At 44.1% G+C, this 27,182-nt stretch overlaps 1 protein-coding gene and 1 long non-coding RNA gene across 5 annotated transcripts in view; one reads left to right on the top strand and one right to left on the bottom strand.

Moving 5' to 3' along the window:
- The first annotated feature begins 2,042 nt into the window (after positions 1-2,042).
- Positions 2,043-2,377, top strand: LOC115571436 (uncharacterized). Its single transcript, XR_003981928.1, has 2 exons — positions 2,043-2,173; positions 2,325-2,377. It is a non-coding gene; the product is annotated as an uncharacterized LOC115571436 (long non-coding RNA).
- A 16,273-nt stretch (positions 2,378-18,650) lies between these two features.
- Positions 18,651-27,182, bottom strand: part of exoc6 (exocyst complex component 6) — a 125,987-nt gene continuing 117,455 nt past the window's right edge. For 2 of the 4 annotated variants that reach the window (XM_030399348.1, XM_030399346.1), the window contains 3 exons: positions 26,518-26,630; positions 26,048-26,059; positions 18,651-24,745 (listed from right to left, as the gene is read on the bottom strand). In XM_030399348.1, coding sequence (XP_030255208.1) covers positions 24,619-24,745; positions 26,048-26,059; positions 26,518-26,630 — 252 coding nt within the window. In that variant the 3' untranslated portion in view covers positions 18,651-24,618. The remainder of the gene's footprint in view (positions 24,746-26,047; positions 26,060-26,517; positions 26,631-27,182) is intronic. The other 2 variants (XM_030399349.1, XM_030399347.1) reach the window with 1 other exon arrangement.

A 27,182-nucleotide genomic window follows, 5' to 3' on the forward strand; every position in this document is an offset into this window, starting at 1 on the left:
AGAATTGTTCGCAGCTGTGTTCTTACATTGATGAAAGCCGCAGGAGCAATATATATGCCATTGTTTTGCGGGCCTTGGATGGAGAAATGCCACGTATAAAAAGCGACGTCTCATGCTCCTCACTAGCCTCATGATGTTGTTCTGAGGCAATGCGTTCCACTCCTCCACAAGTGCTACACGCAGTTCTGCCAGGTCACGTGGGGGTGGGGTACGATCATCCAGTCTCTGCTTCAGCTGGTCCCAGACGTGCTCTATGGGGTTCAGGTCAGGGGACATTGCTGGCCATACCATATGAGGCACTCCGACTTCCTGAAGTCGAGCTGTGACAATTCTGGCACGATGTGGTGGAGCATTATCATCCATGAACAGAAAGTTGGGGGTGTGCTGGCGGAATTGGGGGATGATGATGGGTTCTATGATGTCTCTGAGGTAAGAACCTGCAGTGACTGAGCCATCTACAATAACCAAATCTGTTTTGCGCTGACTGGTGATGCCTGCCCAGACTGTTGCACCTCCTCCACCAAAGGGAACCCTGGGGACCATGTTGACCTCGGCGTATCGCTCACCTCGCCTTCTCCAGCAACGCTGACGACCATCATTTCTGTGCAAGGTGACCCGAAACTCATCAGTGAACAGGACGGTAGACCACTGCTGCATTGTCCAGGTCACATGGTCTTGTGCCCACTGCAAACGTTCACGGCGGTGTCTTGGTGTCAGTGGAGTCACCTGCAACGGTCGTCTGGCATTCAAGTCAAAGCGGTGGAGTCGGTTTCGAATGGTTTGTCTGGAAACCCCAGTACCCCTCACATCTCGTAACTGGGCCTGCAGCTGTGTGGCAGTTGCATAACGATGTCTGAGTGCATAGGTCCTTAGGTACTGGTCATCGTTGCAGTCTGTCACTCGTGGAGCTCCACTCCTGGGTCTGTCACGAACCCTGCCAGTAGTTCTGTGTCTTGATGCAAGTCTGCTGATGACACTTTGAGACACACCAAGTTCACGAGCAACATCTGACTGCCTGCCACCGACCCGAAGGCGCGCTATGGCCAGGTGGCGCTGCTCGTCCGTTAAGTGACGTCGTGTGTTCATGGCTGTTTGAATGATGAACTTGGAATGACTTACTGACAATACCAGCTTTTTATACCCACAGAATGTTGAAATTGATGCCACATTGAAAAGGGTTGTCTTTTAGTTTTTTGGTATTGGCCCCAATATGTAAGGCACACTGTACACAGTGAGATCATTGCCTGGAAAACACAAAATGAGGTGTGTCTATCACCCCAATACAATTGCCTCCCTATCCCAAAACTCTCTGAAGTGAAACAAACACCGTATGTATGAAATCCACTGAGTCTCTCACAATATCCCCAACTTATTGTGAGTAGTGTATATCCATGTTGATGGACAATTTTTTGCGAGTGTGCGTTTCCATGGAAACACATGGGTTCTGACTAATAACTGTAACAAAATCAGCCATGTCAGTAGACTCATATGTGTAATGGAACGTAGTTTACCACTCCAGCAAACAATCCAACCCTTAGTAACTGACCTAGCAACAGAAAGGATTTTCTAGTCCCAGATGAGTGAACTCTGCGCTGACGGTAATGTTTTATTGCGGTCTCGGAATTTCCCAGACTAAATCAATACTGCACAGATAAACAGAAAATGCTTATTTTTATAGCCCAAATGTAACCGGGTCAACCTGTGAGGTTATTGAAATATGTATATAATTACACAAAATCTGTTACTGCCTGACAAGAAAATGCCTCCAAATCCCGTGCAGACTGTGTGTGTAGCTCGGAGCTCCTCCTTTTTGATTTCTTCTTCTGTGGTCCCCACTATAAATGCCTCCTGCGCCCCCCACCTCTGCCCTTTTGTACAGTTCTCCTGCGGGAGAGGTGGGTGACCTTATTTCATTCAGTTGATAATCCTGAACCATCCTAATGTTTCTCTTTGTTTATTATATGTATTTCTGGTCTCAATGTTATTGTCATGTCTGTTCCTGTCTAATAATGTATACATGTTAACAGAGTTGAATTTTAAAATAGTGGTTTTAACAGTTGAAAATCGCTAGCTTGACTCTATGACAAACCGAACTAACTTCCGGGTTTGTCGATATCTTTATCTGCATTTTATTTGTATAGGAGCTCGAGTGGACAGTACGATTTACATGGAGGTTCTGCTTGTTATCTATTTTGTCAGGTATGTTTTGTTAAATATGTTGTTTGTTCACTGTATAATGATTTTGCCACATAGTCGCGGGCGGCCCTTTTGTACAGTTCTCCTGCGGGAGAGGAGCTCGAGTGGACAGTACCATTTACAGGGAGGTTCTGCTTGTTATCTATTTTGTCAGAATAAACGGAGATTGTCTCCAAAGAGGTCCCGGTGTCACAGCATCATTCAAACCAACACAACGCAGAAGCACACCGGTCACACTTGGTGCCGTTCGACCCGTCACATCGCGGACCAGCGATAGTCTACGCAGCCGACTCCTCTGCTCTTCTCTTCTGCTCTGGCCTGCGCAAGCTCACGTTGACAACAACGTCATGGAGCGGAGCCCTGTGTTTTGACTTGCAGGTGTTTCTGTCGTGTAGTCACGTGGTAAATTTAGTAGTGCAGGAGGGTTATTGCTATAGTGTATATGTATTTTCCTGCATTTGTGTTATTATACTGGTCCTATTACCTGTTATTTAGCTCGGTTTTTCAGTTCAGGAGATTTAATGCCTAAAATTTGCCAGGCTATTTTGCCTTAAGATGGGACACTGTAAATGACTATTTGTTTCTTTGCTGCGTTTTGCTTGTTTACTGTGCATTGCTGGGTTTATGACCCTTAGTAATATCCTTTAAAATTTTTCCTTGTGATGTGTTTTTGGCTTTCTGGATAAGTTGACCTGGGCTGTTCAGTGTTATTTCACTTTAAATATTGGGAAAGAAAAACTCTATTATTGCAATGTCTGAACTGTATGATGTGGGGAATTTTTCCGCTTTTGGTGTGGGTGGGGGTCAGCATGTTGCTTCGTTATGTTTTGGAAGAGGTAGGCCAAGGCCACTTGGTAATAACTGCATAGCAGACCAGTCACTGACGCACCAACCATTACTCCCTGCTGCTAGCTCCACGCCTATTACTCAGACAGATTCCCAGCCAACCCAAGTTATCACTACTGAGGCACTGGGTAACATAATTACGGATTTGGCAAAACAGATTGGTGATAGTATCACAGCAAATCTCAGCACCATGCACCAACCCAGCTGCAGCCAGCCACAGTCTCCTGTCAGCCAGCCTTCCCCTCGCCATGATCAGTCACAGCTGAAAGTTGTTGTTCAGTCAGACACCAAAGCACCGCCATACTATAAGGGTGATCGCTCAGATGCATTCTCCATTCATGAATGGGAGGATATGATGAGGTGTTACCTATCTAGAATGGACTGTAAAACACCTGCAGAAATGTTTAACCTGATAATGTCCAGATTGACTGGCAAAGCTAGAGATGTGGTCAAAGTGTCACTACGCAGCCGCCCTGAATTGAGTGGGGCTGAGATGCTGACTGCTGTGTTTGACATACTAAAGTGCAACTTCAGTGAGCTGACATTCTCCAGCCTGCCCATGAAAGACTTTTACAGCACCGTTCCACGAGCTGGTGAGGATGCCATGGATTACTGGATCCGCCTGAACAAGTCTATTGATGCTGCTGATGAGTGTCTTCGCAGGCGGGGCAAACTGGTTGAGGACCCCAGTGCAGAAGTTGTCATGATGTTTATTAACCACTGTCCTGATCCTAGTCTCGCCTTGTCATTTCAACTGAAGGCTCCTGAGAAGTGGACTGCAACTGAGGTCCAGGACCGGCTGGATAGTCATGTGAGGAAAACAAGAATAAATGTAGTTCACTCACAAAATGCAAGATGTGTTTCTGCCCCAGGTCAGGGTCCTGTTGATGTCACCTGCCACACAGCTGTTCCAGTGCCTGTCTCAGTGACATGTGAGACAGCACCTTGCCCGATGCCCTCCCTCTCATCCACTGCAGCCATTGGCCAGCCTCAGTCACCTGATGGAGCTGCGAATTCGCGAGTGTCTTCCACTTCATGCTCCTTGCCTCATATGCATCCCTAATCCCAGCGCTTCCGGACCCCCGACAGCTGATCCCTGCACTCAACAGATGGTGGCTATGTTTGACAAAGTTCTCTCCTTGTGCACTGCTTCCCTTTCTACTGGTCAAAGGCGCACCTATCGACCCAGCCCTTCCCGTGGCCAGCAGAGTGCTCATCACACATCATGCAAAGTTTGTGGCTCAGGAGAACACACAACCCATGCACACTGTAGACTGTACAGGCTGTGTCTGAACTGTTACAACCCTGGCCATATGAGGCGTGAGTGCTCACAGACTTCAAGAAATCCAGCCACGCCACTGCCCCCTTCCTCTGCGCCCACTTTAAACTAGCCAGCCCATGTGACGAGAGGGGCAGCATGGGCACTGTTCAAGACACCCTCACTAGTGCACCAGATCTTCAGTCTGTGTACGTGAACTGTTGCAATATGTACCCTGCTGACAAGACAGTGATCCTTGTGGGGTCACAAAGAGTTGAAGGAGCAAGTGAGTTGTTTTATGCTCCAGTTTCAATCAGTGGCCAGTCTAATCTGAGAGGGATGCTCGATTCAGGGAGCATGTCATGCACACTTAGTGAAGAAGCAGAGTCTGAGCTTAAAGCTGCTGGTGTTGTCTTGACTCCTCAGCCTGTACCAGAGAGTGTGGTGCTCATTGGATGTGGGGGCCTTCTCACACGCCCTAAATGTATCTATGATTTGGACATTGACATTTATGGTTCCAGGTTTGTTGTTCCAACGTTTGTAGTGCCAGGACAGAGAGACGAACTCATCATTGGGAGCAATATACTCCGGCCCATCATTCAAAACATGAAGTGAGACAGAAAGTACTGGGAGCTTGTATCCTCCCGCAACACTGACCAGGAATGTGAACAGTTTCTCCAGCTGCTGTCCTGTATCTCCCGTTGGTCAGGCCCCGAGATGCCAGACAAGGTTGGCACAGTAAAGTTGCGACAGGCTGTCACCTTGCTGCCACAGAAGGAATATGTGGTGTGGGGGAAACTGCCACCATCTGCTCTAGTGTCTCCAGGGAGCACTGTCATGGTTGAGCCTTCATCTGCCCGTTCCACTCCTAAGAACATCATGGTGGGGCGAGTCATAACACCCATGTGGGGGGATCACTGGGTCCCAATGAAGGTCCTCAACCCCACACCGTGTCCTGTGACACTGCTGCGCAATGCCAAGATTGCTGATGTGTTCACCTGTGTTGCTGTTGAGGACATTCCTATTGCTCAAGGGCTGTGCAAATCTCAGAATGACCAACTGACCAGACCTACTCCATCACTGGATGCGGCACCTGACCTGTTGCAGCAGCTTAAAGACTGTGGGTTAAGTGACCTGAACATCAGTGACTGTGAGGTGTCAGATGAGTGGAAGAGGAAGTTGGCTGAGCTGGTGTTGGCCTATCAGGATGTCTTCTCTAAGGACAAGCTGGACTGTAGTGAAGCCAAAGAGTCTGTTCATCGTATTCACCTCACTGATGACCGCCCCTTTCGGCTACCCTTTCGACGTGTCCCCCCAGCACACTATCAAAAGCTGAGAGAGGTATTGTCAGAAATGGAGATGAAGGGCATCATCAGTAAGTCCATCAGTGACTATGCCTCACCGTTGGTGATGGTTTGGAAAAAATCAGGGGACTTGAGGATCTGCACTGACTTCCGCTGGCTTAATGCCAAAACTGTGAAGGATGCCCACCCTTTACCCCATCAGGCTGACTGTCTTCCCGCCCTTGGCAGAAACGCCCTCTTCAGCACCATGGATCTCACATCAGGATTTTATAACATTCCCCTTCATGAATCTGACAGGCGCTACACGGCCTTCACTACACCGCTTGGCCTTTATGAGTACAACAGGCTTCCTCAGGGGCTATGCAACAGTCCAGCTTCCTTCATGCGAATGATGCTCAGCATCTTTGGTGATATGAACTTTTCCAGTCTCCTTTGCTACCTTGATGACTTACTGGTGTTCGCACCTTCAGAAGAGGAGGCCCTGAAACGCCTGGAAGTCGTTTTCTCTCACCTGAGGGCCAGCAATCTTAAGCTTGCACAGAAAAAGTGTCATCTTCTCAGACGGTCTGTAAAGTTCCTGGGTCATGTGGTGGATGCTAATGGAGTTTCAGTTGATCAGGAAAAAGTGAGGGTCATTACTGGCTTCCAAAAGGAAGATCTCATGGATGCTGATGGACTTACCCCATCGGCAAAGAAAGTGAGGTCATTCGTTGGCATGGTGATGTTTTACCAACATTTCATCCCAGGATGCTCTCGTATTGCTAAGCCACTCTATGCTCTGACTGCAGGCCAGAAGAGGAGACTTAAAGGCCCACATGGTCGTGGGAAAGCTGGAACTTTCCGAGAGTTGACTCCTCATGATTGGACTCCAGCCTGTGAAAAAGCATTTGAGGGACTCAAAGGTGCTCTCCTTAACTGTGTGGTGCTGGCACACCCTGATTTTGACAGGCCATTTGTCCTTTCCACCGACGCTTCCATGGATGGGCTGGGTGCTGTGCTGTCACAGGTTCCAGCTGGTGAGGAGAGAGCAAGACCCATAGCCTTTGCCAGCAAGTCTCTCAGCCGCAGCCAAGTCAGATATCCTGCACACAGGCTTGAATTTTCGGCCCTGAAGTGGGCTGTGTGCGATAAATTCAGTAATTGGCTCAAGGGTCATAAATTCACCGTTTGGACTGACAACAATCCTCTCACGTACATCCTGACCAAGCCAAAGCTTGACGCCTGCGAACAACGTTGGGTCTCCAAGCTCGCCCCATACACTTTTGAGTTAAAGTATGTCCCTGGCAAACTGAATGTTGTGGCAGATGCTCTGAGTAGGGACCCCTTTGTGAAGCCTGTGGCTCAGCGGCTCTTGTCAGAGCCGTACTCTGAGCTGCTGGAGCAAGTCTGTGATGTGAAGGATGGTGGTGTCCAGGACGCTTTCCGTTTGACCTGCCTGCCCCAGTCATTGGACGACCCACCTGTCACAGATGCTGTTGATGTTTCTTTGACAGATGATGATGTCTCGTCTCTTTTGTCATCACTCAGTGACTGGGATTGTGCTCCGAGACAGCGTGCCATGTCTATGGCTGATCACCTGACAACACTGGCAACACCTGGCCATGATGTTTTCCCTGCTCTGTCTCAAGCTGATCTCCTGTCTCAGCAGAAGCTGGACCCTGTCATCTCCAGGGTTTCCCATTACGTTGAGCGGAAGCGCAGACCTTCCAGGCGTGAGCGCTATCATGAGAGTCAACAAACACTGAGGATTCTGAAACAGTGGGACAAGCTTACCTTCCTTGATGGCGTCCTCTACAGAGTGGTAAAAGATCCACTGACAAGACACAAGAGATTCCAGTTTGTTGTTCCCGATTCCCTAAAATCTGAGTTGTTGGGGGGGTCACGTGATGCACCGAGGAGGATAGACGTACCGCTGTCGGTCTCCTCACTGGACTTAACTAAAACAATATCTCTGTTTTTTCCCGTTGCTAAAATTGCGATTAAACAATCGCTAAACCTACATAGACATTGGAAATGTCGCTGGAAACCTTTTTCAACACGCCCAAGAAAAGAGAAACTCGGAAAAAGAGCAGCAAGCCGGCGGCTAACGAAGCGCTAGCTAACCAAGACGACGAAGCAGAGCCAGAGCTAGCTAGCGAAGAAGTGTCTGAATCCTGCACCGAGCACGGAAAGGAGTCCGCCAGCCCCAATAGCGATGGCACAGTAGTTCAGCAGGTGACGCTTAATATTGAGAAGATGCTGGACACTAAACTCGCCAATATCTTGAAACCAGTCACAGAGATGTCAGAAAAGCTGGATAAGCTGGTGGGCAGACTGGGGACGGTGGAACAACGAGTGTCCGACTTGGAGGATAATGCAGCGGGTAATGCACCACGGCTTGAATCGCTGGAGTCTGCGCTGAAAAAGGCAATGGGAAAGCTTGAAAACTATGAGAACCAGAGTCGACGACAAAATGTTAGAATTATTGGACTGAAAGAAGGCACTTAAGGCAAGAATCCACCCGTGTTTTTTGAGAAGTGGATTCCCGAAGGTCTTGGACATGGACATGCAAGGGGAGCGGCTGAAAATAGAGCGAGCTCATCGTGTGGGACCTCCAGTGGGATCCACCGGCAGACAGGGCCCCCGTGCGGTCCTGGTGAGGCTTTACGACTACACAGACAGACAGAGAATATTACGCGCAGCGCGGAACAAGGGCAAAGTAACGATGGATGGTCAAGTAGTGTCTTTTTACCAGGACTTCTCTGCGGAGATTGTAAAACGGAGGCAAGAATCTGCAGACGCGCGCAGAAGGCTTCGGGAAGCGGGGATCAAATATGCTTTTGCGTATCCAGCTGTAATTAAGGTTCTCCTTCTAAATGGAAAACCGATCTCCCTTTCCACAATGAAGGAAATTAACGACTACGTGAAGACACTCCCGACTAACCAGTGACTGTATTTATCCTGCCTGTAATCAGGTAAACGGTATCATCTGCCTCAAAATGACTGCTTATGCAAATGTATGAAGAACAACTTGCACAATGGACAGTGAGTACCATATAACATTAAGATAGCGTCTTTTAATTTTAAATTTGAACACACTTCTACATGGGTATTTTTCAGTTTACTTGAGCTGCTGGTTACTACTATTATTTACATAGTCGTTGACATACTGGCAGTACGGTTAGGACATAGTCCGGATGGGGAGACCCGACATATTCTTTGTTTTTTCTCTCTCACCTTGTTTCATTTGCCCCCTCAGCTGTACTTGTATAGCTAGAGTATGACAAGGTTTTTGTTTTTTCTTTCTCTTGGCTCTGTTTTAGCCACGTTAGGTAGGTCTTATCCAAGCCTTAGCTTGTTTTTGCTTGGATTGTTCTTGTGTTTTTTTTTATTTTTGGTCCAGGCAAGATTTCAGATTAAAAGGATATCCAAATTATGCTATAGGATAAACGTGACTAGCAGCACGATATAATGTTACATTATTTCGAACATTAGGTTTTGTACCTGGAATATCAAGGGCTCCAACAACGTTGTCAAAAGGAAAGCTGTTCTAAACTATCTGAAAAAAGAAAATGTCCAGGTTGCATTCCTCCAAGAAACCCATCTGAATGAGGAGGAGCACAAAAAATATCTCAGAGAGTGGGTTGGACAGGTATATTTCACATCTTATTCTGCCAATAAAAGGGGTGCAATTATATTAGTTCATAGATTGTTGCCATTTACAGCTAGAAATAGTTATAAAGATACAGACGGAAGGATAGTTCTAGTAAAAGGAGAACTATATGGAGAGTCAGTATTGTTAGGAAATGTTTATGCTCCTGATGTCTATGATCAGGACTTTTTGCCTTCCTACTCAGTAAAATTGCTGAAATGGACTGCACAAATATGATAATTGGAGGAGATTTTAATTGCTATCTCTCCCCGTCTCTAGATAGAGATCCCCCTTATAAGGATCAGTCAAAGTCCGGCAAAGCACTACAACATTTTCTGGAGATATTCAACTTGTTAGATGGTTGGAGATACATGAATCCTAATAACAGAAATTACACATTTTATTCTCCACCTCACTTCTCATTTTCACGAATTGACTATATATTTATATCGGAACACCTAGCTCCCTTAGTAGAACAGTCTGGCATTGGATCCATGGCCCTTTCAGACCACGCTCCTGTCACTCTGGAAATGCAGCCTCTTAGGCCTGCAGAGCGGTCGTTCTCTTGGAAAATTAATGCATCACTGTTTCATGATGATAATTTTATCAAATTCCTGGAAACGCAAACAGATCTTTATTTAGAAATAAATGACTGCAATGACTCTGATCCGAGATTGGTCTGGGAGGCTTATAAAGCTTACATGCGAGGCATGATTATATCATACTCTAGTAAGAAGAAAAAAGAGCGCACTCAAGAACAATCACAAATTGAAAAGAAAATAAAAAAATTAGAGGAAGATTTTCATAGATCCAAATCGGATGTGGCGCTTAAAGAGCTAAAGGAGGCAAGACTACTATTGGATAATTTACTAACAAAGAAGGCTGAGTCTGATATTATGTTTGCAAGACAAAGACTGTTTGAATTTGGGAATAAGCCAAATAAATTCTTAGCTCGTCTTGCAAGAAACTCTCCCCAGAAAGCTTTTATCCCTGCAATATCTGATGAGGATCAAGTTTGTCAAACAAGCAATACAAAGATCAATGAATGCTTTCAGAAATTTTATGAAACGTTGTATACCTCAGAATTAGACAACGACACATTTACCAGTAGTAATTTTTTAAATGGCTTACAGATGCCTCGGCTAACAGAGGAGCGAGCTAAACTGTTGGAAGGACCTGTTACAATAACAGAAATTGATAAAGCAATCTCCTCACTCCAGTCAGATAAAAGTCCAGGGGCCGATGGATTCTGTGCACAGTTCTATAAAAAATTGAAAAGTAAAATTAGCAAACTATTACAACGTGTGTTCAACAAATCCTTTGAAGAGGATGAACTCCCGAAATCTATGTATTTAGCTCATATTATAGTTATCCCCAAAAAAGGGAAAGATCCAGAACTATGTGCTTCTTATCGCCCGATAAGCCTCCTGGGAGTGGATGTAAAAATACTCTCAAAAATAGTGGCTAATCGCCTAGAAAGTGTGGTGACTGATATAGTTAATGAAGACCAAACAGGGTTTGTGAAAGGCCGTACCTCATCAAATAACACAAGACGTTTAATTGATATTATTCACTATCTTAACTTTAAGCAAATTCCGGGTGCTATTGTAACAATGGACGCGGAGAAAGCATTTGATCGAATTGAGCGAAAATACATGCTTGAAGTGCTGAAAAGATTTGGCTTTCAATCGGATTTTGTTCGATGGGTACGGCTTTTATACAAAATGCCCACTGCCTCGGTCTTAACAAATGGTCTAATCTCTGCCCAGTTTCAACTCAACAGAGGTACAGCCCAAGGGTCACCGCTATCGCCTCTGTTGTTTTCTTTGGCTATAGAGCCACTAGCAATTGCTAGCCGGCAAATCTCCAATATCAAAGGAACGGTGATAGGTACAACACAGCACAAAATTCTATTGTACGCAGATGATATCCTCCTGACTCTAACAGACCCACCAAATTCAATACCTGCACTAATCAACTGTGTGAAAGAGTTCGGTCAAATTTCTGGTTACAAGGTTAATTTGACAAAATCTGAAATCATGCCTATCGGTTTCTTGTATGAGTATGAACCTGACTTTGTAAAACCCTTTCACTGGGCACCAGATGGATTCACATACCTGGGGGTTAAAATAACACCTAAAATTAGTCAACTTTATGTTGAAAATATTAACCCTATGGTTAAACACATTAAGGACAAGATGCTAAGCTGGAAGAAGCTTCCTGTATCCTTTCTCGGGAAGAGTCAATCTTATTAAGATGATAATTCTCCCCAAGATTATTTATCCTCTATTTATGCTCTTCATAACTCTGAAGAGAAGCAACATTAAAGATATAAATAAAGCTCTCTCTGACTTTATATGGGCTGGCAGAAAACCTAAAATTAAATTAGATATCTTACAACTACCAAGAGATCAAGGAGGATGGGGCCTCCCAGATATTACAAACTATACGACCTCAATGCAAGCCAATATTATCTCAATATGGGCAACTGGTCAACCGAAACCACCATGGTTTGAGATTGAAGCAGCCTTCTCCAAACCGTTCTCTCCTGTCAACTTACTTGATAAACGCAGGAGTGAAATTCCAATTATGGCGAAAGACAATTTTCTAATTACTAACGTGTGTAATACTTGGACCTCACTGCGGAAACATTTTGGGACTAAACACAAACTGAGCTGTTTAACAACAATGACTGACAATCCTGATTTGACCGGGGGGGGGGGCACTGGATCCAATTTTCAGAACTGGTATGAAGCAGGAATCCACCATATTCATGACCTTTGGGATAGGGGAAAATTTAAAACATTCGAATCATTACAGGCTACATACAAACTACAAACAAAAGAATTTTATAAATACCTCCAGGTCAGGCATTATGTATATACTAAAATGGGTGCTCTCGATCTTCCAGGTGACTTTAACTTATTAGAAAAGACTCTTTTAGATGGTCTTAAACAAGGTCACTTTGTCTCCAAATTTTATTCCAAGCTGCAACATCTGAATACAGACAGACTATCATTCCTACGGAAATCGTGGGAGACTCAGTCAAAAACAACAATTAATATTGACTTATGGGAGGAAATTTTACTCTTACCCTCGAAGATATCCATATGTAACAGATTTAAAGAAATGCAATATAATATCCTATAAAATGTCTACATATCTCCATATATGTATAGCAAATATACAGCAGGGGCCTCTCCAAAATGCCCAAAATGTAAGACTATTTTAGGGACAAGATTTCACTGCCTCTGGGAATGCGAAAAGATTCAACGGTTTTGGCAAACTGTATGTGACGAGATTAGTGTGATAATCAAGCAGCAATTACACCCCAATCCAATATCATGTCTACTGGGATGTATCCCTGTATCACTGAGATCACATAAGAGCACTGTACAATTTTTACTTATGGTGGGCCGGAAAGCTGTTATGACCAAATGGGTGGGAGATGAACCTCCTTCAATACATCTGTGGAAGTCTCTGATATCAGACTATATCTCCCTTGAAAGGCTAAGATTTGGTCTTAATGGCCAGAAGGACCTTTTTACAGCAAAGTTTGGCAGGGTGTTGGAGTACCTAGGAACCCAAAGTGCAACTGTCTGAAATGTAAGACCTAATAAGGACTTTTTGACTTCATAACTGTGGATGTACTTCGGATTTGCTGCATATCTCATGTAATCTGTATACTCTGTGCTGGACTGTTATAATTTTGAAAATGTTCAATAAAAAGAATACTCCAAAAAAAAAAAAAAAAATCTGAGGTGTTGGTTGGTGTTCATGACCACGCTGGCCATCAAGGTCAACCACGCACACTCTCCCTAGCTCGTCAGCGTTTCTTCTGGTATGATATGGAGAAGGATGTGCGCAACCATGTGAGGACCTGCCATAGATGTGTTCTCAGCAAAACACCAGAGCCAGCTGCAAGAGCCCCCTTAGAGAACATCAGGACTAGTGCTCCACTGGAACTGGTGTGCATTGACTTCTGGTCAGCTGAGGACAGAAATAACAAGTCTGTGGATGTTCTTGTGATCACTGATCATTTCACGAAGTTGGCGCATGCATTCCCATGCCAGGACCAGACCGCTAAGAAAGTGGCTAAGAAGCTTTGGGATGAATTCTTCTGTGTGTATGGCTTTGCTCAACGTATACACTCAGACCAGGGAGCAAACTTTGAGAGTGAGTTGGTTGCTGAGCTTCTGGAGTTGAGCGGTGTTGGCAAATCTCGGACATCACCCTACCATCCTATGGGGAACGGGACAACAGAGAGATTTAACCGCACCCTTGGCAACATGTTAAGATCCCTCCCTCCAAGAGCGAAGCATAAATGGCCACAGATGATCCAGTCCATGACTTTTGTATACAACTGCACTGTCCATGAAACCACAGGATTTGCACCCTTCTATTTGATGTTCAGGCGGGTTCCCAGACTGCCCGTTGACCTCATGTTCCGGAATGTCCTTCATGACAACACCGTTTGTGACTATGACACCTATGTGAAGACACTTGTGGATGACCTGCGCACTGCCATGCTCCTAGCCCAGGAAAACAGTGCAGTAGAGCAGAAACATCAGGCTGACCAGTACAACAAGAGGACGAAAGGTGTGCCTCTTACACTGGGTGACCAGGTGCTGGTGGCAAACAAGGGAATCCGCGGCAAGCGGAAGCTTTCTGACAAATGGGAGCCTGTCGTCTATACAGTTGTGGACGCTAAACCTGCTCTTCATATCTACCGGATCAGGGATCGGGATGGACGTGAGCGTGTGGTGCACCGCAACCTGCTCCTTCAAGTGAACTTTTTACCCTTGGATGTGTGTTTTGATGACAATGTTACCCACCGCGCTGTCAGCGTAACCAATGGCCCCTCAACCACTGCTGTACATGAATCTGAAGTGTCAGCTGTGGACACTGGAGCTGTAACAGTTGTGACCTCTCTTGCTGATCCCCTGGCCTGTTTAAGTGACTGTGATGAGGACCGTACAGCGTCATGGGTCCACCAGTCCCCCACCGACACAGACCTTATCACAGATCTACCACCTCTACCTGAGCCATCCTCTCCTGTCCTTGGTGGGTTGGGTGGTGAGAGTGCCTCCCCTGACCCTTCCATTCGCTCACAGCCTCCACCTGTTGACCCTACTGGCCTCGGGGAATCTGATATTGGTCAGAGACTTATTTCACGTTTTGGTAGAGTCGTTAGGCCAGTATGTTGTTTGATTGAGTCGATGACTCAAGTTGAAGCACTTCTTGGTGTTGAACAAGTTCAGTCCTCTGTCATACATGTGTGATTCTGGTTGCTGTATTCAATGTTTCTATGAGAGTTCCTATGGGATGTATATTGTGCCTACATTGTAACTTTGTTTTTGTTTTTGTTTTGATGAAAATGTTTATTTTGTGATGATGCCCAAGTGTTGTGTGGCCTATTTGTGTGGTGTAAAGGCACCTCATTTTGTCCATGGAGTATTCTGAGATTTTACTAGGCGCCGAGCAGGTCTCTGGTCTCTTAACCCTTTTTAGGGTGGCTGATATCGCTGATTTAACTCACTGTGTGCGTTAGTTTGCTTTGGGCCATGTTTATTTGTGATTTTGGGCAGGTTTTGTTTTACTGATGTTTTGGAATTTTGTGTAATTCTGGAGGGGTGAATGTAACCGGGTCAACCTGTGAGGTTATTGAAATATGTATATAATTACACAAAATCTGTTACTGCCTGACAAGAAAATGCCTCCAAATCCCGTGCAGACTGTGTGTGTAGCTCGGAGCTCCTCCTTTTTGATTTCTTCTTCTGTGGTCCCCACTATAAATGCCTCCTGCGCCCCCCACCTCTGCCCTTTTGTACAGTTCTCCTGCGGGAGAGGTGGGTGACCTTATTTCATTCAGTTGATAATCCTGAACCATCCTAATGTTTCTCTTTGTTTATTATATGTATTTCTGGTCTCAATGTTATTGTCATGTCTGTTCCTGTCTAATAATGTATACATGTTAACAGAGTTGAATTGTAAAATAGTGGTTTTAACAGTTGAAAATCGCTAGCTTGACTCTATGACAAACCGAACTAACTTCCGGGTTTGTCGATATCTTTATCTGCATTTTATTTGTATAGGAGCTCGAGTGGACAGTACGATTTACATGGAGGTTCTGCTTGTTATCTATTTTGTCAGGTTTGTTTTGTTAAATATGTTGTTTGTTCACTGTATAATGATTTTGCCACGTAGTCGCGGGTGGCCCTTTTGTACAGTTCTCCTCCGGGAGAGGAGCTCGAGTGGACAGTACGATTTACATGGAGGTTCTGCTTGTATCTATTTTGTCAGAATAAACGGAGATTGTCTCCAAAGAGGTCCCGGTGTCACAGCATCATTCAAACCAACACAACGCAGAAGCACACCGGTCACACAAGTTATAACAAAGATGTTGATTTTTTTTTTCTTTTATATTTTTTATAAAACATTTTCACTGCGGTCACAATAGTGTCTCTCACAGCGAAGGGAAAATAAATAATAGCCGGGCATTTATTTGTTTCAGTCATTTAACAGACAGGTGTTTATTTGGGACCAGGAGGCAATTTGGGACAGGCGTTTAATTCCTTCCTCTCAAAAATCCGGGATGAAAATGTCACAAACTTCGCCAGCTTCTCGGTGAATTCTCTGGCATCCTTCTGGGCAATAGTTGTCTTCTGCAAGTGAAGTTGATGCAGCGGAGGAAACAATTCAGCGGACCAGCACTCGCAGATAACTCCTCATCTCTGCTGTCACTCACGGTGGCGTACATTTGTTTCCCCATCACCCTGATCTTTTTACGGGACACTCTCTCGTGGCGTGTCCGTTTGCTGATAACTCATTCCCGCATGTTTATCTCAAGCTCCTCGCTCGCTCCCAGCCTGGCCCTGTTGCTGTCCTCCTCGGACAGACGCTGAAGCAAATAAATCAAAATTAACAACAAACCGATCCATTTTGTAGCCTATTTTTCCGTCGTTTCCTACTCCAGCTCTGACAGTTACAATGTTGCCATGGAGATGAATAAAATGTTGCCACAGACTTGCCGGAGTAATATTTTGAGTAATGAGTCAGGCGTGCTTGTCATGCTGATTTGAGCACGGTCTAAATTTCTTGTTGACCAATCAGAGTGCTTGATTGGAACTACTTGTTGTATAATTGATCTTTAATAACAGGGTCAAGTTTGGAGACCAGTGTTCACACGGCCAGGACAGTGTTCACACAGACAGGACAGTGTTCACATGGACAGGACAGTGTTCACACAGACAGGACAGTGTTCACACAGACAGGACAGTGTTCACATGGACGGGACAGTGTTCACATGGACGGGACAGTGTTCACACAGACAGGACAGTGTTCACACAGACAGGACAGTGTTCACACAGACAGGACAGTGTTCACACAGACAGGACAGTGTTCACAGGGACAGGACAGTGTTCACACAGACAGGACAGTGTTCACACGGACAGGACAGTGTTCACACGGCCAGGACAGTGTTCACACGGACAGGGCAGTGTTCACACGGCCAGGACAGTGTTCACACAGACAGGACAGTGTTCACAGGGACAGGACAGTGTTCACACGGACAGGACAGTGTTCACACGGACAGGACAGTGTTCACACAGACAGGACAGTGTTCACAGGGACAGGGCAGTGTTCACAGGGACAGTGATCACACAGACAGGGCAGTGTTCACATGGACAGTGTTCACATGGACAGTGATCACACAGACAGGACAGTGTTCACATGGACAGTGTTCACATGGACAGTGATCACACAGACAGGACAGTGTTCACATGGACAGGACAGTGTTCACAGGGACAGGACAGTGTTCACACAGACAGGACAGTGTTCACACAGACAGGACAGTGTTCACAGGGACAGGGCAGTGTTCACAGGGACAGTGATCACACAGACAGGGCAGTGTTCACATGGACAGTGTTCACATGGACAGTGATCACATGGACAGTGATCACACAGACAGGACAGTGTTCACATGGACAGTGTTCACACAGACAGGACAGTGTTCACATGGACAGGACAGTGTTCACAGGGACAGGACAGTGTTCACACAGACAGGACAGTGTTCACACAGACAGGACAGTGTTCACACGGACAGGACAGTGTTCACAGGGACAGGACAGTGTTCACACAGACAGGACAGTGTTCACACAGACAGGACAGTGTTCACAGGGACAGTGATCACACAGACAGGGCAGTGTTCACATGGACAGTGTTCACATGGACAGTGATCACACAGACAGGGCAGTGTTCACATGGACAGTGTTCACACGGACAGGACAGTGTTCACACGGACAGGACAGTGTTCACACGGACAGGACAGTGTTCACACGGCCAGGACAGTGTTCACACAGACAGGACAGTGTTCACACGGACAGGACAGTGTTCACACGGACAGGACAGTGTTCACACGGACAGGACAGTGTTCACACGGACAGGACAGTGTTCACACGGACAGGACAGTGTTCACACGGACAGGACAGTGTTCACACGGCCAGGACAGTGTTCACACGGACAGGACAGTGTTCACACGGACAGGACAGTGTTCACACGGCCAGGACAGTGTTCACAGGGACAGGACAGTGTTCACAGGGACAGGACAGTGTTCACAGGGACAGGACAGTGTTCACACGGACAGGACAGTGTTCACACGGACAGGACAGTGTTCACACGGACAGGACAGTGTTCACACGGCCAGGACAGTGTTCACAGGGACAGGACAGTGTTCACAGGGACAGGACAGTGTTCACAGGGACAGGACAGTGTTCACACAGACAGGGCAGTGTTCACATGGACAGTGTTCACACGGACACAGGGCAGTGTTCACATGGACAGTGTTCACACGGACACAGGACAGTGTTCACATGGACAGTGTTCTCACAGACAGGACAGTATTGACATGCACAGTTTTCACACAGGCAGGACAGTGTTCACATGCACAGTTTTCACACAGGCAGGACAGTGTTCACATGCACAGTTTTCAAACAGGCAGGACAGTGTTCACATGCACATGGTTTAGTGACTCTCAGTATTAAACAGTAGGAGCTGCTGACTCTGACCCTGAGAGCCTAACCCAGGAATTACCCAGTATCCTGTCAGCTGTTCACACCACTTATGGATGAACCTTAAAGGATACTTAATGCTACAGAAATTGAACTTGTGTGAGCAATTACTGAAGTATTAACATTTGTGTTTAATTTCATAAGACTGTAAGCCCAGATGTTAGTGGTTGCCAACATGACAAACATGACAAGACCCAATTGTAATAACCTAGAAATTATCCTTCTCCTATTTCCTATTTATCCTATTTCTTAGCATAATGCATTTCAATCTGGTGATAACTGTGAGATATGCTGTCTTGGACCAGCCTGACTGTAGCACCAAAGAACACAACGATAACAAGCAGACATTACTGTTCAATAAACTTTTATTACAGCACACAAAATAAAAACAAATTTAGGAAAACAACATCTCAGTCAGGGCATCTCACTGAGAACAATGACAGAAGTTAAAGCAAGGATTCCTTTGGATATCAAAATGTACCTTCTCTCCACCTCTGAGGAAGATCTGTCACCTTGATTTTGAAGTCCACCTGTGGTCCTCTGATTTGGCAGCGTTGATGAACTTTAGATTAAAATAATAATAATAATAATTTAAAATAGTTTTCTATCGAGTGTGTATCGGAATCTAATACATTCACAGATCAATGTTGTCCCACAGGAGATTATGTGAGACAATATATATTATATTAATGTACATACATGTCATTTTAAAGTATTTATCTGAACAGCAGAGAGAGGCAGGCCTTTTTTTTCTACAACCCTGTCTCCTGGAAATAACATTTACATACCACTCATTTGACATAATGGGGAACAATTAATTGATCCATGTTAATAAACCTGAAGTGTGGGATTTTCAAATATAACTGAATGTCTTCTACATTGAAACTCTTTCCAAATCAGTTCACAAAATTCTGACTGTGCCTTTGACCACCAGCTAAGTCAGTTTATCTTGCGACTTTCCCACACGATGAACCCAGACCGTTTGTCAGAGCAGCTTATTATGACCCATATTTATGTGTTTTTGTTAGGCAGTGACACTGTAGATATTATTACAGCTGCAAATGAGGAAGGCAGGAAAAGAAGTATAAAGAACAATCAGGGTGTATTTGGAGAAGGACGGGGATGAATAAGCACTGGACTTTCATCCAGGAGCCCGTTGTCCGATTAGTGAGAGCACAAGTCAACAGTGAGTTCTAACGTACCAGCAGAGTTAAGTAACAAATAGACATGTTTGTAACTGAACTGTTACAAAAGTAATGTAGTCATTCTGAGCCAAATCCCATTTTCCTAAACATATCCAAGTCTAGTGCGTGATGAAGGTCCATACACCTGTCACAGGTATGCTGCAACAGTCCTGTTGTTTTGTAAATGATAATATGTGTTGTTTTAGACAAACTGTAAAGATGAATTGGCCTACGGCCAATAGGGTCATGGCTGCCTGTGTCATACACATGTCGACATGTTTATGTATTTACTCTCATGGCCATCAGGGAAAACAGAAGTTCTGCACTGCAAGACTGTTCACACTAAAACATACGAGTAGCAGCAATCAACTTTTTTAAACGGTTGTATTTAGACACTCAATACACAGCACAGGAAGTGTTTATTAACACAGAGCCAAAACCAATTTCTGTCCCTGATCTGAAGTGCTTTAGTTGCCTTAACCACCCAGCACAGGACTGCAGTTGTTTCTAGGAGAGAGGGTTGTGTTGTGTTGTATTTGAGGCCAACACACTCTCTCTTCTGTTCATGTTTTCATCTGCTGTTGGTGTTCCCTCCACATTCCCTTCACGTTCACCTATTGTCTTGATAAATTCAGTGTAATACACATTTCAGCATTACCTCCAACACAACGACTCACGCCATACTTACCACTCTACTGCTATGAGCTTCTCATTTTCACAGACATACACTCATAAAATGTTTTATTCCAGTCACTTTTATTTGTTTCACTGTCACTATTAAGTTACTGTCTATGGAACTCAACAGTTTTTTTCTTCCCAGGCCCCATTTTCTCCATTTGTACTGGTTAGCTTTAAATGTGAAGCTTCTGCATAGAGACTTGAATTGCAGACTTGAATTGCATTGACTTTAACATCACAGTATTATAAAAAAAGAACAGGAAATGATTACTGACTGAAAGTATTCATGGTAAAGAGAGAGCGAGAGCAGCAGAGTGGTGAGTATGTCACCTCTTATTGGATACATGGCCATTATATGAACGCTTTTATTTGAGAATTCATGGTAAAATGGATCACTGATCACTCATGGCAGGGGAGGCCAGGTACACCCCTCCAAATCAGACGGAAACCCTTTGTATGAAACTTAATTTGGAACTGTCCTTTATCTTATAATATCTGGGAGCAGTTAGCTACATTCTTTAGGACCAGTATTTACATACTTCATGTTGGAATGTTGCCATAGGATCTTTGCTAGAACACGATACAGCATTTTCAAGTTTGAACCATGTGAATTAGTGGAGAGAAGGTACCAATGTAAATATGTGAGCTCCTCACAGTGTACTCAACTGTGTCACCAAGTAAGCAACAAATGCAAATTCAAACTCTTATTAATTACATATTTACTTTAAGTGTTGGTGGAGGTGCATATCAGTGTCAACCTCCAATTCTGCTGTAATATTTTCTTTACAAAATATGCAGTATATACATTGGAATTTACAAGCAAAGCTTTAAAAAAGGCAAAACATTAAAAAGAAAGGACCTTAATCTGTTTCAGTGCAAAAATGCCTGCTGAGAGTGGAGCACAGACCCAACACATAAACAGAATAGAAACAGTCTCAATACAAAATGCTTGTCATCAGGAGTCATGTGCAGTTTTTAGGTAAGCATCAACCTCCCTGTGAGGCTGTATAGGAACCAATTCATTATTGCTGTGCTTTGTGGATATATGTGGGTTATGAGATACTAAAGCTTCATTTCACCCTGAGGAACAAAAAGAAAATAATTCAGAATGTAAGTTCTTAACTGTTAAATATATATGTATATATAATCACTAATAACATAACAACAGTAGTTTGAGAGGGTTGCAAGAAAAAACTGTGGTTAAAATCACAAAAACCATGTCCTCAACCCTCATCTGATAGGATCTACAGAGGGAGCAAGAGGGCATGCACTAATGTTGGTCTCAGCCTCACCACCACTGAGAAGCCAAACAGCTGCTATACGCTGAGCTGGGAGGTTGGGAGGAACACAAATTCATCTGAGAAAAACTCTGGTACAAGTCATCAGATTTTACTAATATATGTACAAGACATCTGTTGGTCTGTGGCTGCTCAAAAGTGCTTGGAACAATTTAGACCCCCTCACCTGGTGTTAATATGTGACCTGGGTGTGCGTTCATCTGAACAGGCCTGATCATTTGCACTTGGTGATAAAGGATAATTCCACCAATTTTCTACATTAGAGTGTTTTCACAGTTTTTGGGGAAGGTGTGAAGGTATGCAGCCTTTTGTGGCTCCAGAAAAAGCTGCTTATAATCTCATGAATTGGCTCCTGCGATGTCACTCAGTTTTTAGTTTTTATTTATGTATCAATTTTTTTATGTTTCCAAACTGTACCAATGTAATTTCCGCCTGGCTGAGATCTGACCACAGAACATCTCCAAAAAGTAGTCTGGCTGATCTGATCACATTCCTCTTTCTAGCATTCACACTGAACATATCCAGATACTGATCAATGTTCATACCATGTGTCATTTCACATATGATGAAATCACATGCAAAGCCTCCATTAGGATTCCTTCATGCATTGGTCAGTGACATTCCATAGCAATCCAAATCCTGCTCACTTCCTTCAAGTGTTTGCCAAAAAAGCCCGGATGTGTTCACCTGCATCATCTGATATGATCCAGTACAACAGCCTGCAATGACCTGGACAATGTCTACAGGAATTTGTTTAACAGATGCATTATTTGGTGTTATACTATTCAAACTGTGTGCAAACTCAAGAAGGACCAAATCATTTTAAAGCCACTTTTCAGATTGTATCCTAATTTTTTACATTCTCATATACAGAGAACATGTTTCTTTTTTTTTTTCTCTTTATATGTCTTTACTGACAGGACAGCTTCAGAGATGACAGGAAACGGGATAAGAGAGGGGTGTGTAACGCAGTAAAGGCCTCCAGGCCGGGACTTGAACCCAGGGGCGCTGCAGCGAGGATAGAGCGTCTGTACATGGGACGCCTGCTCCACGGACTGAGCTAATGGGCGCCCAATGTGCTGAGAACAGGTTAATATTTATCATGTTTCCGGGCAGTGACAGCCATGTGTCATGGTCATACAAACACTAAACTCCTCCTGTGAGGCTCTGTCTCAGGGGGGTTCATTGTGTAATGGGAAGCAGAAAAGAAGACAAACCGGAAGCAAAGCCACCAAGTTCAACAAACTTCACCATTTTCATGAACATCAGTCCTTTAAGACGTCATCATCCATTCATCTATCCCTCCATCCATCCATGACCTCAGCGGCACTTTGTTTCTGCACACATGCATACACCCAAATAGTTAAAGGATTGGGACAATGAGTTCCATTCAGTCTTTGTCAGAAGCATCTTTATCTACATTTCCACAGGACTTCTTTCTGTGGAAAGAAGACAGGTGGTGAAGACCACTTTTAAACAGGGAAATCTTGACCATCTGAATGTGGTTGAAGTTACTAATAAGATCAGAGCTATTCTATGATGGTAACCTCATAGACATTGAGCAGCCAGACCTGATTTCCATAGGAGGGGCAGAGGATAAGATAAACCTAAAGGCAGGAACACGTCTCGTCTTGGACGAGTTCGGGAACATATCTGTTAGGTGTGTTCAGCTGTGTTGGAAGCTTTTGGAACCACGCGGCGAGTGTCTGGTCAGATTCAACTTGCAAAGTCTGAGAGTGCTGTCGGTCATAGGATTGGACGCCATTGGATATTCTGATTGGTTGTCTGCTAGCTGTTCAATGACCATTCTGGTGTTAAGGAGACTTATTGCATCTCGTGCAAGCACAGAATGTACATGCTACTGTGTAGTTGGCAGTAGTCGAGGCGGTATGTTTCAATGCAACTTTTCTGCCTAACGGGTCAGATGAGGGGCAACGGAATGGTCGGATAAAGGCAGTTGGCCGTTGGTTTGAGTCTGGGCGGTGTGTGGGCCCCTTAACATCCAGCTAAATCCTGGACGAAGTTTCTGATCTTTGATTTTTTTTTGTGTACATGCACAACTGTTTTTTCTAATTTTTACCTCTGCCAAGGAGGTAATGTTTTCACCTTCACTCCAAGCTCCTTTTTCAGCTGCTATATAGTAACAATTAAGGATATACACCTGCAACTACAAACAATGTGCAGCCGAGATAATGGGGATTTAGAAAGGTACTGACTGTTATTAGGCTTTATTGAAATAAAGGTTGGACTGTTGGACCCTCTTCTAGCTTTTAACATGAGACCCATGTTAAACAGACGCACAACTGGTTAAAGTGGATATGTTGGCTGGATTGGTCATTATTGAGCTACACCTTCTTTAGCTTATAAATGATCGTAGTTTCATTAAATCTACAAGACCTTCACCTGACACAACAAGGAACTGCTGTCTTTTAAGCTGAATGGTCCAGAGAGGACAAACATGCTCTAATCTAATTTTCAGTTGAGGTGTCATCATGTTGAATATATGATTTGGGTTTCTCATAGAAGAAGAGAAATGATTCTTGGCCTTCACCTATGGTACAGTAGGTGTTGACCTTTGAGCCCATTGTCCCAGTACCTGTGAGTGTCACGTCCTGTTCTGTACCAGTCTCTCTCTGCAGCTACAATCATTACACTCTCACAAATGTACAAAACATAGTTTGTCTATCATAGCCATTAAAAATACTTTACAAACATTTTACTGTATCCTCCTGGGAAGAGTCCAGTAAACAGTTTATTGTGTGTGTGTGTGTGTGTGTTATTTACATTGAGTATTCAGTCAGGTATAACAGTAAGGAGAAGATATGACTTTATGTCTGTGTGTATTGTATTTACTAGGAGCCTGTTCCCTGCATGCCTTGTACAGTGTGTGTATTGCTGTGCCTTACTTGGTATGTGTGTACGTAAGGTGTCAATCTGTCCCTTTTTGTGTGTCTGTATGTGTTTGTGTAAATTCCCTGTGTGGTTCTGTCACTCTCATGTTGTGTTTTATCACTTCATCACATGTGAAATGTCCTTCCTCTTGGCAGTTCAGTGTGTTCACGTGACTGCATGCATGTACCAGCCTTTATATCTCTTTATAACCAACATGTCACTCCTCTGTGTGTGTGTGTGTGTGTGTGTCTGCATGTGCGTGTTTAGGAGGACATGCCGTTGACCAGGCTCCTCAGCTGTTTGACCACAGTCTCTATCAGCTTCTGTTTGTCTCTGTCATTCTTCCTGAACTGAGAGAAGATGTTGTTCTTCTTACTGGTGTCCTTCATCCTGGAAGGAGAGAGACAAGGACATTCAAAGAGACAAGTCACTATAATGATTGTATTCTGTCAGTGATGTGATGGCTCGCTTGCTGCCATTTATGACATTGTTGCTATTTAGGGTTTGATCTGACTCGCTGCTTCTCTAGTGACTTCAAGTACTGATAAATCAGAGTTCAATTTAGAAGACAAAACCAACTCTGTCTCCACTCATGGGGACAGAAGACTTTCCTTTTGCAGAGGGGCAGTGATGAGTACATTCAGGGTGCTGCCATGGCATGTGGAGCCGGGCTAGTTTCCCATCTTACTCTATGAATTGAGGTTTGTTTGTGCTTTAAGTGATTGTGGAGAGACAGGACAACACTGTTTTATTTAGTCTAAGTTGAGTTTGAATGAAGTGTGTTTAACTATGAGTTAAAGAGGCAATTGACCTCATCTTTGAAAAAAAGAGAGAAACTTGAATTCAGAATGTGTACGGTTGTTTTTTTACTAAGGAAATAGAGGTAAGAGCATTATTTGTTTTCATTTAGTTTACTTATTAACTTGGAACTGGCTGTTTGACATATCCTCCATCACTATGGGGGCTATCAGACTGTTGCTTCATCAGTGGTATAAAGTGGTATTAAGAGACCGGATGGGTCTGGTATCAGAAGACATCTGTGACACACTACATTGATGTCTTTGAGACAACGTCAAAACTGTTGTTTCTACAACACCAGTTAATAATCATGGTTCATGTTTGGAACGTTTTAAACAAAAAGACTGGCAATATCTCACCAACTGCTTCTTTAAAAGGTATACAACTATACAAACTGATGTTCATTGTGTGTAGTTAGTGTGTGTACATTTAAGCTTTATGTATCCAATAATTGGATTTATAATGAGAAACGCTTACCTCCAGTTACTGTTTATGCTGAGCTATAGAGGAGATTTTTTTTTATCATACTTTATTAATCCCCGAGGGAAAATTACTCTCTGCATTTGACCCATCACTAGCTGCATATATATTGTAAGTATATACAAATACATACACACACACACTGCAAGCTAGGAACAGTGGGCTGCTGTGACCGCGCCCAGGGAGCATATGGGGGTTTGGTGCCTTGCTCAAGGGCACCTCGGCAGTAGTCAAGGAAGTGAACTGGCACCTCTTCAGGTATCAGTCCATTTCCATATTAGTCTATACCGATTGAGCTACTGCCGCAGAGATAAACTCTATACTGCAGGAGGTTTACACTACATTATTGGTTGTGCACATATGAGAGCATGCGGGGAGAGGACCACAGAGGAGAAGTGAGGAAGCTCCACCTACCCCCGGTAGACTCTGAGCAGCAGCAGGAAAACAACAGAGAGAAGGAGATTTAGACAAACAGAAGACCGAAAATGAAACCAAAACTCAAGGAGGGGAGGAAGACAATGATAAATATGTCAGTTGTGTTGATGTGGTCCCTAGGCAGGAAGGAGATGTATCAATTAACACACAAAGCAATTAAGTATGATGGAAATAAATCCTTTCATTAATTTGCCTTTCCTTGTCCATATTGTCAGGCAATGAGTGTGTTTTAATGTGCACTATATTAAGTTGCCTCCTGTTGAAGTCAAATGTCCTGGCACTAACACTTGCAAGATGTTTTACGATCAAGACAGTTTAACTGTTGTTCTTGTTGCTCATTCCAAGTCTCACCTTCATACCTCGATGCTACCAGGACTTTAAAAAAGGGATGTTGACATATAACACAGACGCCCCCAGCAGCGTGCCCATACAGTATCACATGCACTCACTTCTCCAGTAGAGCCAAGGCAGTGGCTGGGTTCACTCTCAGGTATTTTGAGGTTGGCTGACCGTAGTCTGCCAGGTAAGTCGACCAGTCCCACACCATGAACAGGTCCAGAAGCTACAGAACACACAGAGACACAACAGTACCTCACTCCACAGAACTTTGCATAGAACCTCAGAGAGAAACAAGAAGACTGAGGCTTTGGAGCAGGTGAGAGTTTGATGGTTCTGAAGAGACTGCAGTGTGGCTAATGTGGCACAGTGACTGGAGAGTTTTGATGTAGTGAAGCTGTCGCTCCATCCACAGGATTTAATAAACACCACTGTGGAAACTGTGCAGCTGTACACCCAGTCAGTTATGCAACATGATATATAAAGAGAGAATATAAGAGATATTATTACCATGTTTTCTATCTTGACTATCTTCTTGACACTCGTTTTATTTGCTCTGTGTTGTTATTTTCTGTTATAGCTCATTTAAGATGGCAAGTATGGAGTCTCACAACCAGTTTTGGTTGACAAAAGAAGACAGCAGAGTGCTATGTGGAAACACTCATCATTTGGGGCAAATGAACAAGGAAAGTCACAGGATACAAGCATGCCCATTTTCAAGTGATAACCACAGAGCAGTGCGAACACAACAAATTTAACAATGCACCTGAAGGAGTAA

The sequence above is a fragment of the Sparus aurata genome, chromosome 20 (genome assembly GCF_900880675.1).
Source record: "Sparus aurata chromosome 20, fSpaAur1.1, whole genome shotgun sequence".
Taxonomy (NCBI): domain Eukaryota; kingdom Metazoa; phylum Chordata; class Actinopteri; order Spariformes; family Sparidae; genus Sparus; species Sparus aurata.